The 18,889-nt window shown below is 37.8% G+C and overlaps 1 protein-coding gene across 2 annotated transcripts in view; it reads right to left on the bottom strand.

Moving 5' to 3' along the window:
• ITPRID2 (ITPR interacting domain containing 2) overlaps window positions 1–18,889 on the bottom strand; it is a 42,662-nt gene that overhangs the window by 6,410 nt on the left and 17,363 nt on the right. The window contains exons 10-16 of one of the 2 annotated variants that reach the window (XM_017660171.3): window positions 16,040–16,128; window positions 5,595–6,797; window positions 3,496–3,573; window positions 3,293–3,420; window positions 2,738–2,885; window positions 1,682–1,747; window positions 521–985 (exon numbers count right to left, since the gene is read on the bottom strand). In XM_017660171.3, coding sequence (XP_017515660.3) covers window positions 521–985; window positions 1,682–1,747; window positions 2,738–2,885; window positions 3,293–3,420; window positions 3,496–3,573; window positions 5,595–6,797; window positions 16,040–16,128 — 2,177 coding nt within the window. The remainder of the gene's footprint in view (window positions 1–520; window positions 986–1,681; window positions 1,748–2,737; window positions 2,886–3,292; window positions 3,421–3,495; window positions 3,574–5,594; window positions 6,798–16,039; window positions 16,129–18,889) is intronic. The other variant, XM_017660173.3, reaches the window with a different exon arrangement.

The following is an 18,889-nucleotide window of genomic DNA, read 5'->3' on the forward strand; positions in this document are numbered from 1 at the left end:
ACTTTTTGCAGTCCTTTTTGTAGCCTAGCTTGCAAACTGCTATCATCCAGGGCAAACCTTTTCATTCTGAATTTCTATCTTTGAACAACTCATATAATTTCTACATTTCTCCACCCACTAAACCAAAAAAAATCAAATTCTTTATACTTTGAAAAACACAACACCATTTTCTCATGTCAACTGACATTATGACAGCTTTTATTCCCACAAGAGATCTTAATTGTAATCCCTCAATTTACAGATGTGGAAATAGAGATCTAAAGAGTTTGTTACATGTTTATTTTGAACTGCAATTACTTAGAATTGCAATTACTTACACTGGAGTATGAAATTTGCAGAAATGCCATTATAAACATATCTTAATAGACATAAGTTAGACGAATGGGAAAGTTAATTTAAAAGCTCTCTGTAAATTACTGAACATGGTGAATCAAAAGAGTACCTTATAAATAATGTTCAAATAAGACCTCTCCCAACATGTATCAACAAATAAATTAATTATACATAGATTTTTACTCACTTCCCGTATAACTTGCTGCAACTCATCTTGCTCCAAGTTTTTATGCATTTCCTTAGCAGCTGGCATTAATGGGATTTTTCCACATCTGTCCTCCTCTTCAGATTTTGGTCCTACAGCCTCTGAGGCTTCTTCAGGTGCTCCAACTTCCCCAGAACTTTCTACATCCGGAGGCGTCTGTACAGAGCCCATTCTAGAAGGAGCAGTTGGTGTTAAAGCAACTGATGCTCGGTACACTTTCTTGGTTGGTACCAGACGGGTCTTGGGTCTGCCTGCTGAGTCACTAGGAGGTACTCCAGTTCTTCTGTTAGCAAGAGAGGGACCGGAACATACAGAAGATGACTCTGATGTTGCTTGGGAGAAAACAGACTCTGAGCTTTCTCCAGGAGGAATTTCAAATCCCATTTCTCTGAGTCCTATGCCCAATTCACACTTCAGGTAAGACTGTTCCTGCATCAGTTCTGTGACCTGGAGATCAGAAAAATTGTAATTCCTCTTTCTTGAAACTAAGATAGGTAGTTTAAGATTAAAACCCTAGTTGTGATTACTTGATTACTGCCAAAAATCACTTAACTTGCAAATATATGATTCTAATTAATTTATTTAGTAATTGCTCAATTTCATTTGCAAAACCAGCATGGATAATTTAAATTCATAGTGAGTTCAAGCCATAAAATGTTTGACTAGAAATATATAGTTGGATGAAATTTTACTTGATACCACATGTGTCCAAACTACTTGCAAGGAAGAATAACTAATGAAAAACAAAATAGCTACTCATAATGCTTTTGCCCCCAAATGAATCAATTTGTTTTGAACATAATAAAAATCAGACTTTTGTCAGTCATCTTACAGATCGAACTGCCTAAAGGAACTGGAATCAGACTGTGAAGGTACATTTCCCCCAGAGTACAAATTAAATACCTTTCTTTGATGAGTCTATCTTCTCAATGGTAAGATAAATTACCATTGCAATTAACTGGCTTTCTAGTGGCCTAAGATGGCAATGGACTTTCAGAAATGCCAAACTCACTTCTAATCAATTTAACTAACCTACCAAATTCTATATTAAAATAAGAAACATGCCATCTACACTAGGAAAATTGTGTTTATGAACTGTTGTATCTTTCCCTTCCCCAGTGATTCAAAAGTAGAGAGGCTTACTGGTTCCATTACATTCAATGGAGAAGAGCAGGACAAGTTGTCGGTGCTTCTACTGCCACACATCCCCTGAAAAAAGAAGAATATATGTGTGTATGTGTGTGTGTAATTTTTCAAATTTCTAGTGTTTTATAAATACGTTTAATTGTCATGGAATCCCATAAAATGTATTATTCTGATGAAAGGTACACAGAAGATGTTCTGATTTTCTGCTGTCACCAACACATTTCTCAGAATAATGGATCAAAGTCTTTTATGGAAAAAGATATTCATCAATATGATATTCTATGTTATACATCTATATGTGTATACATACACACACATTATGATTCTACTGATTCTACTATGTATGTGCACCTGTGTATGTGTGTAGCTATCCATTTATTTTTAACAAAATCAAATATGTTGTTCAAATAACAGAGAGGAAAACTTTATTTTTTAACATTTTAAAACACTACGTTCTGCAACTGCAAAGATATTGGCAAAAAAGAATACATTACTGTTGGAAGTTCAAATGTCATGGAAACGAACATCAGAAGTATGAAGTGACACAAAATAAAGAGAAATAGTATTTCTTTTTACTCTCTTGATTATATATGCTTTCTACCTTTACAAAGATCTCATTTGATTCCTTATAAAACACAAAGAATGTAAAAGAATACAAAATAAAGAAAAGGTTTAAAGGGAATAGTTATTTATTAGAAGGCAAGAAAGGGAAGAAAGTCTGAATGTGTTCTTTGCAGTCACTTGGAGTGATTAAAACCTAAATTAGTCATATGTTAATTCATCATTTTTCCTTTAAAACCCCTAAACTTTCGTGTTGGTCATTTTCTATTACTAAAAATTATGATTAAAAATTTTCAATATATTTTTAAACATAGTAAAATTTAAAAAAATAATCACAACTTACACATTCAATGGATGTGTAAGAAAGGTAGTTTAAACATTCTACATGCCTCTAATGCCATTAAAATAAGTGCTTCCAAATAAAGGCATTTGTCCACAATTACATGGCACATTGCTTAGTGAGAACTACCAATAACCCGCCAGGTACCATACCACAAGTGCTGATGGGCGGAAGGGCGACGGCCCGCGCATGCGAAGCTGCTCCTCCAGGCCCAGCAGCCGTTCTTCCAGCTGCAGTTCCAAGTCCTGGAGTTCCATGCGGACTGAATTTCTCAAACTCTGGAGCTGATCAACTTCATACCTATTGGTATGGTGATAGGCACAGGTTTGAAAAAAAGCAGTTTGGGAGTTTTCATAGTCATAATTTTCTCAAAATCTACCAGAAGGCACTGAAATTCCAAGTTCTCTACTTAGCACAACAGCCACTACAATACACGTGGCCACGAAGACAACTGGTCTTTCTTTCTCTACCCTCTCTCACACATACCCCAGACACTAAAAATAGATTACCACTACTACCTTCCTTAATATATTGAGGACCATGAAGTTTACTTATAAAACACTATGCCTAATTTTATTTACACTGGTTCACAAACGAGAAAAGGGTACATGGCAGTAGAAATAAAACCAGCCTTAAAAAAAGAAAGTTGACAGTGCTTTTTAAAATAAGAATATTCTGAGTTACATTAAGACAAAATGAACTTTCACCTTTCTTCCTCAGTCATATGATGATAAACCATGGTTTGCTGACGCAGCATTGTCAATTCTAAATCCATCATTTGCGTTCTGAACAAATTCAGGCTCCGCCTCATTACCTGGAGCTCCTGAAAAGTATTCTAGAAAATAATATAACAAAATTGTATTTCTCAATCATACAGATTATTTTGTGACACAAAGATTTAAGAACTTACTTCATGAAGAGGTAGGACGGGTGATCTCTGAGTACTATATGGAGCAGCAGCAAGGTCAGGCCCTCTCATCACAGGGTACTTCAAAAGAGTGAAAATATGATTACAAACCAATGTTAAAGAGACTACTTCCAAATTATCTATGGTGTTAAAAAGGTGGAATTTGGGGCCTACATTTTTCTCTTTGAGGCAAAAACAAACAAAAACTTCATACTGTAAGCAGGAACCAAATAAAATCAGTCTCCAATGCTATCCATTATTCCTATCTGTTTCAGAAGTCAGTCAGTGTACTTGGGACAGGGAAGGAGGAAAAAGAACATATGCAGTTGAAATCTATGTCTTGCAGGATTTCCCTCTTGCCTTAAGAAAGTAGAAAAACAAAAAAACTAAAAAATGTAGATGCAATAGCCAATGTAATTGAGATTACAGAAACTACTGAGTTGGCTAAGGAGTAGCATGCAATCATCACTCTCCTTAGATATCAGAGCATTGCCACTATTTTAGGCAGTGAAGAAAATAAAGGTAAAAGGAAGATAAAAGACATTTCCAGCCTTCAAGTGTTCTCACAGTTTAAGCAACAGTAGAAAGTTCAAAAAAGTTATTATAATATTGGGGTGGGGAGGGGGAGTACTATGAAAAAAACAAAAATCCAGATTAGGTGAGTGTTTCTACAAGTGGTGACACCTGAGCTGAGCCCTAACAGTAAACAGGATTTGGTGAGGCAAAGGCAGGCAAGGGCAGAGCATTCCAGGTAAAGAAAAAAGTGGCATGTGTAAAAGCAGACACCTCGGAATGCACACCTTTTTAGAGACCCACATGCACTCCAATTTTGCTGGAGCACACACATAAAGAATGAGTATGGAGAGACAGACAGAGGTCAGGCCAGGAAGAGCATCTGTCTGCTGAGGTGGGGTGGGGTGAGGATGGGTACATTAATTAGCTGAATTATTGATGGAACACACAAAAGGAGAAAAACCATATCTAGAGCAAAAGAACAAGCTGGCCTAGAAAGAAAGGTGCACCGTTAGGGTGAGTAGGTGGACAAGGCCCTGGGAATCCACAGCTTTACATAATCACAGCTAAAAGTTAGGCATCCCGCTCACAGAAAGAACTATGTTTTGTAAGGAGGAAGAAGAAAACACCCACATTCTGGTTAGATCACCAGGACACAATTATTACAAGGATAAAGGCTGTATTTAAAAAATGGTATATTCTGCTATTATTAAAAATTTTAAATTTGTTTTTACTTTCAAAGTGGCATCCTGTCTATTCATCACCATAAGAGATATATTGTATACATTCTAGGCCCAACTCCTGCTCAACACTCTGATCATTACATTACTCTATCATTTCCATTTCCTCAATTGTCTAAATATAAGTAGTTCAGAGAGATTTAGAAAGGAAATGTGAAATGTGAAAGGCAAAACTAAAACAACTTACTTACTTTCAAAGTTTTATTTTGGAAATTATTTTCCAGCCCACTAACAAATCTAAATGCAATGACTTCAAAGGTAACAAGACACACACACACACACCATTTCCATTCAAATTCACCCTTTACCTGATCTTTTTCTCTTCTGGGGTAGTTTCAGTCTTTCAAACCCAGTGGAAGCAGACTAATTCTGTGCCAGGAAACCAGCATTAGGAGTCAGTAGATGAAGAGAAAGCTTAGTCAGAGAGCTACGAGCAGAACCAGAACACATGGCGACACAGAAGCCCAGGGGAGGGAAACTTAGAAACGAAGAGGTGGTGAACGCTGTCAACTGGCAGAGAAAGGAGAGCAGCACTTGAGAGGGAGACTTTAATAACAAGGACTTAGACAAAGACAATGAAGGAGAGACTAAGGAAGGGGGATACCTCATGAGCAAAATCACGTTTCTAGAAGGAAGGGAGATATGAGCAGAGAATTAACCTCGTTCAGCATTAGTTACAGCTTTTCCTTTGAGATGGGAGGGAAGAGTACAGGAAGAGGGCAGGTACAAGCAAGTGTAGGCATGTAAGAGATGAAGCTGAGGTGCTTCATGCCTGATGGGTCTGCACTTCTCAGCGAATTAAGAGGTGCTCATGTCAATAAAAAGTTAAAGATGTACTTTTTATCATACCTGTGAAAGATTCTGTAGTGAGTTTCTAATATCGTGCAACACTCTTCGCAACTGCATCTCGATGGCAGAAGGAGGGTTCACAGAGCACACTCGGTAAGGATGGGCAGCATGTCTATGTGAGTAAGGACACCCAAAAGGGGGGCTGAAGGCACTGCAGGTGGCACCTGATATGTTGGGAACACTGTGAGAGCTCAGAGTTCTCATGTGCTCACACAGGGGCCTTTCCTGCCACTCCGAGTGGACAGAGTGAAGGGAGCAGGTGGACTGAGACAGCGGTGCCAGAGCACACAACGAACAGGTAGGAGTCCTTTGATGATGGCATTCTTCCAACCGGTTTGCCTCACTCAGAGGGGCTGATTCTTTCACAGATGATGGAGAGATGAAAAGAGTGGACTTAACTAAAGACTGGCCATCGTGCTCAATTACCTCTAACTTCTGTTCCTCTTCAGGTGTATATTTATAGGTGAAGGAAGGTGGACTGCATCTGGTCTCTTTTCCTGGAGACAACCGAACATTGACAGAAGACACAACCCTTACTGGGTTTAGTAAGGTGGTTGGTAAAGACTGAGACCTTCTCAGAGGATAGCCAGCTTTTGTAAGTAAGTACCTCTTTTTTAATAGATCTTTTGATTTTATCAAGCTACGCCCTACTCTTTGATTAGACAGACTGCAAACCTTCATTTGTGCTCTTTGCAAAGCTGTATTAACTCTGTCCACAGAAGAGGGAGGCCCAGTTGAAGTTTCCAAGCCCTTCTCACTGCATTTAGCTTCAAGAGACGCCAGTGAGGTGAGAATATGGTGTGTGGCGTAGTGGGCAAACTCACATTCACTGCTTTTGTCCCCATCACTCTCAGCACTTGCTTCCCTCAGCAGCTCCACTGGCTGGGCTGAAGAGAAAACCTCTTCCATTTCAATAATTTCAGTAAGGTGGACCCCTGAACTACAGGTAGACTGTTTACTTCCAGTGTGCTCAATAGTCTCACTCTGGGGGAGATCCTGGCTATCTGACCTTCTCTTTTCAGCAGCTGCTGCTGCCTTCTCTCGCCCCTTCCGAAGAGGGACAAGAAACTCTTCTTCTGATTCATTAAAATAAGGCTGGTCTTGTGCTGTAGGTGTAACAAGGTCTTCACCAAATGACGTGACTGTGGTCTCACTGTCACAACTATCAGCACTACTCCCCATGGCTTGCAAGGACTCATGAACCTGTGAAAGAAAAACAGGAGGGAAAATGGAGAATTCAAATAAAAAAGTATCATTAGCAAAATATCAAACTGAGATGATGCTTCTACACTTTCAGGGTCTTCCACCTCAGCTATGGCCCTAGTGCTGCTCAAAACTGCTTTTACTACCACTCATCAGTCACTCCTCTACTTTCTCACAAAGATTATTCCAGATCCTTACTAATTTTCCTTAAATCCCCTTTAAACACCCATATCTTTTTCTTCCAACACATGACACTGACATACAGAAAAAATGAACAAAAATTTCTTAACTTTCTTCTCCAACACCTACAAACTTCCCCATACTTCTCCCCACCATTCACTCTTCTCCTTTCTAAAAGGAAGCAGTGTGTCCTTTTCTTCAAAGCCACTCATTCCCTCCAACCTGTGCTTCCAATCACATCCACTCCTGGACTGACTAGCGTACTTCTCCAGTTTCTAGATTTTTACTACATCAAACTCTCCTCTTAGAGCCCCTTCCCTTAGCCAAACAACTTTCCTAAGGCAATCTCAGATTAAAAAATAAAAAGAACTAGCACTCTTAACCTATCATCCTTGTTTGAAAAAACAGTCAATCTTCATGTCTTCGCTTACTTATCACTGATATACACTGCAATCATGCTTCTGCCTCATTTACTCCCTCCAAACTACTCACTCAAACACTCGTCTTCTGAAGAGCCAAATTCTCACCTTTCCACATCATATTCATAGCTTTCCTTTTATAAGTCTCTCCCCCATCTCCCAATTTTTCTGTCTACTGGACTTTTCTGATTATCCTTTGACACTTTTCTTATCTGTCTACCCCTTAAATACTACTAAGTTCCTGAAGGCTCTTGTTTGAGTTCTGTTCTTCTCTTACTCCAGTTTTCTTTAAAAATTTGCTTACAGATGTTTTAAAAACTTTTAATGTACATTCTGTGTACTATACATGTAGACTGTAAGTTCCTTGAGAATAAAGATGTGCCTGGTTTCTGGGTTATCTAACGTACTCTAGCATAAAAATATAATATTCAGCAAGTTATGTATATACTTAATGTCAGTCATTAAATAAATAATGGTAAAATACTGAAATACAATGACAGTAAAATATTAAGAAAAATAACAGAAATAGTTAATGATCAAAATAACCTGTTTACTAGTTGTCCGTAAGAAAGGAGAAGCTCTTTGTAAATAGTCAGATGTAGAATTAGTGAAACCTCAAATATGTAGTCAAATGTTTACATAGCATCTGTATCCCAGAGACTTACTTATTGTCATTTGAAAAATAAAGATTAGAGAGAAGAAAAGATGACGGCAAGAGAAGTGTGGCAGAAACCTCCTCCCAAATCCACACATAACACAAAAATACAGCAAATACAACTAATCCTGAAAGAGCAAATGGGAAGAAGACTGCAACAGACTGCTGACATCTGGGGAAAAAAAAGACCTCACAGAAAAAGGTAAAGTAGCAAAGCTGAGATCCAGTGGGACTCGAGACCTTGCCACACCCCAGGCTTACCAGTGGGAGGAAGAGAAATGGAGCAGGGAGGAAGTAGAAGCCCGGACTGCTAAACACCCAGCCTTGGAGATACGATCCAGGAGCACGAACCCATATTCCACGGTGCTCTGGAGTTTAGTGGGGTTGGAAAGAAAAGACAGGCAGAACACTTGGAGAGACTGAGATTCCAGCTGCTTGTGGAGAACACGTACCCACAACTGGCTGTCCCAGGACGAAAGAAAGGCAGGCAGTTTGAGAGACTTCCCAACAGCGAGAGAGCTGCTAAAGGAGCAAGGATTACACAGAATTTGCTTGCTGTTCAGGAGAAACGACAGGTGGACAAAATCATCCTGGCACACTCAGTCCAGCCGGTTGGGAATTTTCAGGAGCCTCAGACGCTCCATCCCCTTGGGTGGCGAGACAGCATGGAGGCCCCCCACTGCAATATGTGGCCTGCTGCTCCTTCCTCCTGGCCGGCACTGGATTGCAAACCTGGTGCCCCCAGCATCATGCCAGGCCAGCCGGAGAGCGGCCCCACCTATGGCAGCTACGGAGGGGTAACACAAGAGGCTTCTCTCTGTGTGTTTAACCCACTAGCCCTGGCAGTAGAGTTAGGCACTGCAGCTGGGAAGCAGGAAAGAGCTCTTTCCTTCTGGCAGACAGACAACACCACTCGTCTGTGACCCCCCCAACCATCGCTCCAGGTGCTGAGCAGTTCCAGAAAGGACACCTAGGGGCATTAGAGAGTACAATCTACACAAAGTTATTATTCCACAGGAATCTTTAGAAATAAGAAATGGCAGAAGAATCTGGTACAAACTAAAATCCCTCAAACACCAGAAAGAGGGCTAAGTGAAACTGAAATCACCAAATCCTCTTGATAAATGTATCAAAATAAAAATCGAACATGCTCATGGAGCTACAGAAAAATAGTCAAGATCTTAGAGAGGACTTCAAGAAAGAGATAGAAACTGAAAAATACAGTATCTGATATGAAATATATAATGGAGGGATTTAAAAGCAGATTAGATGAGGTAGAGGAGATGGTAAATGAAATAGAAATTAGAGAACAGGAATACAGAGAAGCTGAGGCACAGAGAGAAAAAATGGTTTCTAGGAATGAAAGAATAATAAGAGAACTACGCAACCAGTCCAAACAGAAAAATATTCATATTATATGGGTACCAGAAGGAGAGAGAAAAAGGGATAGAAAGTCTCTTTGAGGAAATAATTGCTGAAAACTTCCCAATCTGGGAAAGGACATAGTTTCTAAGGCCATGGAGGTGCACAGATCTCCCAACACAAGGGACCCAAAGAAGAAAACACCAAGACATAATAATTTAGATGGCAAACATCAAGGATAAGGACAGACTATTGAAAGCAGCCAGAGAGAGAAAAAAGATCACATACAAATGAAAAGCCATCAGGGTATCATCAGACTTCTCACAGGCCAGAAGGAAGCGGCATGATATATGTAATGCAATGAAGCAGAAGGACCTAGAACCAAGAATACTCTACCCAGAAAAATTATCACTTAAAATTGAAGGAAGGATTAAACAATTTCCAGATAAGCACAACTTGAGGGAATTTACCTCCCATAAACTGTCTCTATACTGCATTTTGAAGGGACTGCTATAGATGGAAGTGCTCCTAAGGCTAAACAGCTGTCACCAGAGAACATAAAACTACAGTAAAGGTAGTAGACCAATGAATTACTAGGCAAATGCAAAATAAAATCAATGACCCACAAAGTCAGTCAAGGGATACACAAGGAGTACAGAATGTGACACCTCATATATAAAGACTGCGGAAGGAAGAAAAAGGGAGAAAAAAAAAGAACCTTTAGATTGTGTTTGAAATAGCGTAATAAGCAAGTTAAGTTAGATTGTTAGACAGTAAAGAAGCTCTCCTTGAACCTTTGGTAACCACGAATCTACAGCCTGCAATGGCAATAACTACAAATATATCAATAATCACCCTAAATGTAAATGGTCTGAATACACCAATCAAAAGATACAGTTACAGAAAGGATAAGAAAACAAAACACATTTATATGCTGCCTAAAATAGACTCACCTCAAACCCAAAGACATACAGAGACTAAAAGTGAAGGGATGAAAAAGATATTTCAGGCAAATAATAGGGAGAAAAAAGCAGGAGTTGCAGTACTTGCATCAGACAAAATAGACTTCAAAACAAAGAAAATAACAAGAGACAAAGAAGAACATTAATACATAATGATAAAGTGGTCAGTCCAACAAGAGGATATAACCATTATAAATATCTATGCACCCAACACAGGAGCACCTAAATATTAGAAGCAAATACTAACAGAATTAAAGGGGGAAACATAATGTAATGCATTCATTTTAGGAGACTTTAACACACCACTCACTCCAAAGGACAGATCAACCAGACAGAAAATAAGAAGAGAGAGGAACTGAACAACATATTAGAACAGATGAACCTAAAACTTCTACAGCATATTCTGCCCAAAAGCAGAGGGATACATATTCTTCTCAAGCACACATGGAACAGTTTCCAAAATACGTCATATGCTAATATGCTAGGCCATGAAAAGAGCCTCAGTAAATTCAGAAGGACTGAAATTTTACCAACCAGCTTTTCAGACCACAAAGGTATGAAACTAGAAATAAATTATGGAAAAAAAACTAAAAAAGTCCACAAACATATGGAGGCTTAACAATAAGCTCCTAAATAATCAATGGATCAATGACCAAATAAAAATAGAGATCATGCAATATAGGGAGACAAATGAAAACAACAGCTCAACACCTCAACTTCTGTGGGATGTGTGAAGGCAGTTCTAAGAGGAAAGTACATAGCAATATAGGTTTATCTCAAGAAAGAACAATCCCAAATGAACATTGTAAACTCACAATTAATGAAAATGAAACTAGAAAAAGAAGAACAAATGAGGCCAAAGCCAGAAGAAGGCTAGACATAATAAAGATCAAAGCAGAAATAAATATGACTGAGAAGAATAAAACAACAGAAAGAATCAATGAAACCAGGAGCTGGTTCATCAAGAAAATAAACAAAATAAACCCCTAGCCAGACTTATCAAGAGAAAAAGAGTCTACACATATAAACAGAATCAGAAATGAGAAAGGAAAATTCACTATGGACACCAGAGAAATTCAAAGAATTATTAGAGAATACTATGACAAATTATATGTCAACAAATTGGATAACCTAAATGAAATGGACAACTTTCTAGAAAAATACTACCTTCTAAGACTGACCCAGGAAGAAACAGAAAATCTGAACAGACCAATTGCCAGCAATGAAATTGAACTGATAATCAAAAAACTACCCATCATATTATGCTCAGTGAAATAAGCCAAGCGGAGAAAGAGAAATACCAAATGATTTCACTCATCTGTGGAGTATAAGAACAAAGGAAAAACTGAAGGAACAAAACAGCAGCAGAATCACAGAACCCAAGAATGGACTAACAGGTTCCAAAGGGAAAGGGACTGGGGAGGATGGGTGGGTAGGGAGGGATAAGGGGGGGAAGAAGAAAGGGGGTATTATGATTAGCATGCATAATGGGGGGGTGGGAGGAAGGGGAGGGCTGTACAACACAGAGAAGACAAGTAGTGATTCTACAAGATTTTGCTATGCTGATCGACAGTGACTGTAAAGGGGTTTGTGGGGGGGGGGACCTGGTATAGGGGAGAGCCTCGTAAACATAATACTCTTCATGTAATGGTAGATTAATAGATTAATGATAACAAAAAAAAAAAAAGGGGGGGATTACTCCCTGATAGGATAAAATCAACGATTAATGCATGCTTTAAATATCCTTAATTTTGATCATTTAAAGGGTGTCAGATGATCGGCTATAGAAGTACATTTTTCTGATAATATTCCTTTCTCTTAAGAAAAAAAAAAAAGCAGTTCCTGGGTGGTGATCTCCAATGAGTTCTTCACAATGGTATAAAGGGCATATCAAAGTGTGGGCAAAGGGTTTGTTTGTGTTTATACAGAGGATCAAAGCCTAATTTGGCTACCCAGAAAACGAATTAAGATACGATATGAAGATGAACTTCCAACATCAACATTCTCTGGAAGAGTCATTCCAGAAGATGATCATCAAAAAACTTCAACAAAGATCCTGGCACTGTTACAGTTGTAGCTGCATTCATCCCACCGGTTCCTGGACTTGCCATTGGAATGAAGAAGGAGATATCTAAGCTGGCCTGTGCATACAGTAAAACAACAAATTTGACTGGATCTATACTGTCGGAACTCAACCAAGAATTAGGAGAAGTGCAAGTTGCAGCGCTCCAAAATCTTGCGACTATAGACTATCTACTATTAAAAGAACATATGGATGTGAACAGTTACCAGGAATGGGTTGTTGTAATTTGTCTGATTTTTCTCAAACTATTCAAATTCAGTTAGAAAATATCCATCATATCATTGATAAGTTTTCACAAGTGCCTAAGGTGCTTAACTGGTTTTTTTGGTTTCACTGGAGATGGCTGGTAATTGTAGGTCTGCTTTGGTTATGTAGCTGTATTCCTATTATGTTAATGTGTGTTCGCAATTTAATTAGTAGTTTAAAACCTATACATGCTTATGTTACTCTACAAGAAGATATGTAAAATAATCAATCTTCCCATGTTTTCTTCTGTCTGCTACTTCTACAGCTTTTCTTCTTCCTTTCTAATTACAACCCTTAAGTAGAATTTGTGCCTCATATTGAAATTACCGAGTATCATAATTCCTCCAAGTGGTAAAGATACCTCAAGACAAATGCTGGGCACAGAAGCCACAGGGCATAAATGTGCAAAGAAGTAAAAAGCTAACCTTTTCAAACAATATGGCTTCTCTCTCACCAACTTTACATTTCCCTGTATGGCCCCGGAAGATGACTGGTTAGCCAGAGACGGGTAAGATTCCTCAAGGGAGGAACAACCTAAGACAGGCACAGTCGCAGGGGGGCCATCAGGTGAAAAATTGGGGATCAACAGAGGTGAGGCTTAGAACCTCACCCCCCCTGTTTTGAGAGAAATCTTCTGCAACCATGGATGTTTTGTTGCCCTTGTCTAGCTTGGATTAATACTTAGTCTAGAGGCACACACCTGATCATCTACATTTGCCCTCTTACAGCACTAAACTATGTTTTCTACCTTTATCTTGCATCTACCTACCACTTCAGCATTTTATTAAAAATAATAATAATAAGGGAGAAATGTGGGATTCACATATAAATCAAGTATAAAAATCAAATGAATATTCATATTTGACCTGATTGTTTATAGTTCATAATGCGTGATCAAAACCTAAAGTTTCTGTGATGACTGCCCTTGCACTGTTCACCATGTAAGAACTTATTCACTATGTAAGAATTTGTTCACCATGTAAGAACTTGTTCGTTATGCTTCAGAAGATTGGAGACTATTGAGAATTAGGCTTGGGGTTGATTAATGATTGTGCATTGAGTCCCCTATACAGAATTTTATTGTTGTTAACAACCATTTGATCAATAAATATGAGAGATGCCCTCTCAAAAAAACAAAAACAAAAAAAACTACCCATCAAACCCTTAGTGAAGATCTAATATCTATTCTCCTTAAAGTTTTCCAAAAAGTAGAAGAGGAGGAAATACTTTCAAACTCATTCTATGAGGCCCAGCATCACTGTAATACAAAAACCAGGCAAAGACACCACAAAGAAAGAAAATTACAGTCCAATATCCTGATGAACATAGATGCAAAAGTACTTAACAAAATATTAGCAAAGTGAATTCAAAAATACATTAAAAAGATCATCCATCACGATCAAGTGGGATTTATTCCAGGGATGCAAGGATGGTACAACATTTGGAAATCTATCAACATCATCTGCCACATCCACAAAAAGGACAGAAATCACGATTATATCCATAGATGCTCAAAAAGCATTTGACAAAATTCAACATCCACTCATGATAAAAACTCTCAGCAAAATGGGTATAGAGGGCAAGTACCTCAACATAATAAAGGCCATATATATGACAGACCCACAGCCAGCATCATACTTGACAGCAAAAAGCTTAAAGCTTGTCCTCTAAGAACGGAAACAAGACAAGGATGCCCACCCTTCCCACTTTCATTCAACATAGTACTGGAGGGTCCTAGCCACAGTAATCAGACAATGGAAAGAAATAAAAGCATTCAGATCAGTAAGGAAGAAGTTAAACTGTCACTGTTTACAGAATGGAGAGCCCTGATAAAAACCCAAGCACATATGGTCAATTAATATACAATAAAGGAGCCATGGATATACAATGAGGAAACGGCCTCTTCAACAAGTGCTGTTGGCAAAACTGGACAGCAACATGTAAGAGAATAAAACTGGGTTATTGTCTAACTCCACATACAAAAGTAAACTTGAAATGGATCAAAGACCTGAATGTAAGTCCTAAAACCATAAAACTCTTAGAAGAAAACATAGGCAAAAATCTGAATATAAACATGAGCAATTCTTTCCTGAACACATCTTGTTGGGCAAGGGAAACAAAGGCAAAAATGAACAAAGGGGACTACTCAAACTAAAAAGCTTCTGTACAGCAAAGGACACCATCAACAGAACAAAAAGGCATCCTACAGTATGGAAGAATATATTTATGATGACATATCCAATAAGGAGTTAACATTTCAATATATATATAAAGAACTCACATGCCTCGACACCCAAAAAGCAAATAACCTCATGAAAAAATGGGTGGAGGATCTGAACAGACACTTCTCAAAAGAAGAAATTCAGATGGCCAACAGGCACATGAAAAGATGCTCCACATCACTAATCATCAGGGAAATCCAAATTAAAACCATAATGAGATACCAGCTCACACCAGTTAGGATGGCCAGCATTCAAAAGAAAAGGAACAACAAATGCTGGTGAGGATGCAGAGAAAGGGGAACCCTCCTACATTGCTAGTGGAAATGTAAATTAGTTCAACCATTGTGGAAAGCAATATGGAGGTTCCTCAAAAAACTAAAAATGGAAATACCATTTGACCCAGAAATTCCACTCCTAGGAACTTACCCAAAGAAAACAAGATCCCAGATTCAAAAAGACATATGCACCCCTACGTTTATTGCAGCACTATTTACAGTAGCCAAGATATGGAAGCAACCTAAGTGTCCATCAGTAGATGAATGGATAAAGAAGATGTGGTACATATACACAAAGGAGTATTATTCAGCTATAAGAAGAAAACAAATCCTACCATTTGCAACAACATGGATGGAGCTAGAGGGTATTATGTTCAGTGAAATAAGCCAGGCAGAGAGAGACAAGTGCCAAACAATTTCACTCATTTGTGGAGTATAATAACAAAGCAAAACCGAAGAAACAAACAGCAGCAGACTCACAGACTCCAAGAAGAGACTAGCAGTTACCAAAGGGAAGGAGTAGTGGAGGGTGGGTGAGAGGAAGGGAGGGAAAAGGGGGTTAAGGGGCATTATGATTAGCACATATAATGTAGGGGGGTTACAGTATAGCACAGAGAAGACTCTATAGCATCCTACTATGCTGATAATATGGGTGAATGTTGTAATGACAAAGTTGCTCCTGTGAAACCTTTATAAGATTATATATCAATAAGGTATTAAAACTAAAAGAAAAAGATTTTAGATTTGATTAGATTCAGTCTTGAGAAATAAAACTACTGAAAAATCACCTAAATAAGAAGAAGTTAATCATTGTGCCTATAACAGTAGAACATTTTACCTGAAGCTGATTAAGGGAGAGGCAGTCTGTTGAATCTTCAGCAAAACCACTGCTATCAGAATGCTGACTTGCAGTACGTAACAGGTGATCTACGAAAAGAAACGTAGTTATGCAAGACTGCTAAATATGATTTCAGTGAGAGCAATAGTACAGACATATGTTACAAGATTGATTCCTACTTAGAAAACTGTATACCACATATGCAAAACTGTGGTTTCAAAGCAGAGAAGATTAACTTGAATTCAAACAAAAACTGATTCAGACCTATCCGAAATTCTCAGTGTTCAGTGGCTAAACTCCAATTATTATATATTTTGGTAAATCCAATGAATGTCTTATTCTTGGAGGACAATTGGCCAAAATAAAAAATGGCTCTAATAAAAATAAAAGTTCCAAAGTAAACCACTTCCATTATATAAATATGTAACAACACTTAGTGAAATTAAAAGTTTGTAAAAACTTCTATTATCTTCCTAATAAGAAAATAAGAATATAATTAAGACTGGTAATTTGTATCAAGGTACTTAAATGTCTCCTATGTTGCAAATTATGCACACATTTCAGTTATGTAACAATTATTTCATACCAATTGCATTAAACAGTCAAATAAGTTCAACTAGCACATAATAAATCTTGTAAAAAACCCTGTTTATTTTTCTGCCTCCAAACTGTAATTCCTGGTATGAATCTCCAAAAATGTTTTAACCAAATAAAAAGGCAAACCAAGCACAGCAAGAATGACATGACAGTCAAGTTCTGCAGAACTTCAAAAATAACAGGCTAAATATAAATAGCATGTTTACCAAATCCACATTCAAGATCTGAATGAAATAAGGAACTCAATAATATACTTGAATAAAATTCAAATCAATTAAAATTTGCTTGACTTTTGAAAATTATCTCACTGCACTTCAGTTTAACCTAGCATCATGGAATATTCTTTTTTCTCATTAACTATCAAGAATAATTTTTTGGTGATGTTTTGAAGTTAACAAAACTGCAAAATGAAATATAGGGAACTGACCCCATATCTTTGATAAGTGCAGGTAAACTGGACTAACTGTGAAATAATTGGAGTAAGTTGTTAGCATAGGTACAAAGTATACATTATACTGAAAAAATTATTAACATCTTATGTCATAACACACCATAATTGTGTGTTTGCTTAACATCTTATGTCATAGCATTTATCACCATTACATTTGCATACTTTTTTTACTATATTATTAACCTTTTTTTACTAGATTATGAATCTTCTAAAGAAAGGAACCTCATTTACTCTTCACTGTACCAGAACAAGCTAACAATAAAAATGTTTGCTGAATGAATCAATGATAACGACTTCCTTAAAGCAACAACAGAATTAAGCAGTCTCCTTAAATGATTTAGAAGTATAATTGTCTACCTGGCTGGACAAAGGGCAATTGCCAGATAGCTCAGCAGAGCCCAAGTGGCCAGCTCCACTCAGGTTCTCTTTGCTAATGAGTTTATCTGCAATGGAGTACAGTCTGCGCTGAGTTAACCTCTCAGTGGTGAGCCCCACTTTAGTTCACACAGGATGGGGTAGACTGTAAACTGCTTCAGCTTCAAAGCAGGTGTCAGGCAGTGGCAAGAATAAGGAGGCCTGGGTTCAAGTACTAGGTTTTATCTCCATAAGCAGTAACTTCTCTCCTCTGCAGATGGAACAGTAATTCTCCTATCTACCTCAACCTCGCAGGGTTACCTCAGGAAATAAAGCTGTAGATTAAACTATTCTGTAAACTGCAGATCACAATCTAGTTTCTTTAGGCAGCCATTTCAGTTTCACAAAAAAGCACAGTTCTCCACAGAAAAAGGTGGAACCAAAGAATTAGACCTCTGTCCTAACTGAAGAGTTACATTATTTCTAATTAAGAAGTTAGAGCAAACGTTGGAGAACAAAACAAAATATGGAAATTTTATTTGTCCAGTATCATAAACAGAACACTTGTACACTCTGCTAGAATAAAGAAAATGCCATTTGCCTTCTGTAATAAAGAAAATGTTGGACTGCTCTCACATTCTACTGAATGTTAATTGTGACATGAGTTGAGTCACTAAATCTCTCTGGGCTGGACAGGATTTGAGATTAAGCTCATTGTACCTTCAAAAGTCTTATTACTAAAGTGCAAAGTATTTTTATACATGCATTCTAAGCATTTCCACCAAACTTATGAAATGAATGTATTACTATTGATTCTAATTCTGCAATTATGACTAATCTGATACTTGCATACACATTATCTAAATACGATTAGGCTACCTTCAAAAATAACTAAAACACTTGTTCTCTCTCCCACAGGCACACACAAAAACATTCTACTGAGAATTTGCAAATGTGATTCATAAGAATGTAAACATATTTACCTAGGCCACCAGAAATAAGAGACCCCATATTGCTAAAAGAAAGAAATCCAGTTGTGAATACAAACTACATTCCATCTTTCCCACTACAGGGAGCTTGCTCTTGAAAGATCTTAAAGTAATTATACTCTTTTTATCCCCTGCCCACCTATCCAATGCAAAGATGGCTGTGAACTCTGCAACACAGCTCAGAAACATATACATATATTTATGAACCTGCAAGGGGAAGAAAACTAAACAGGAAAGTTCATTTTGTGTCTGACCAGACCTGCAGTGGCCTAGTGAGAGCAGAGCTCTTATTCTTAGTACCATACTCCAGTAAAAGAAAAATTAGATGCGCATTGTCTCTTATAAAGTCATTTTACAGATCAGGAGAGAATTCACAAGTCATTTCTTATTCTAGGACTATACATATGAATCTTTGTTTAAAAAAAACCATGGTGGTTCAGCATGTGTAAAGTTTTAAAA

This window comes from Manis javanica, chromosome 12 (assembly GCF_040802235.1).
Source record: "Manis javanica isolate MJ-LG chromosome 12, MJ_LKY, whole genome shotgun sequence".
Taxonomy (NCBI): domain Eukaryota; kingdom Metazoa; phylum Chordata; class Mammalia; order Pholidota; family Manidae; genus Manis; species Manis javanica.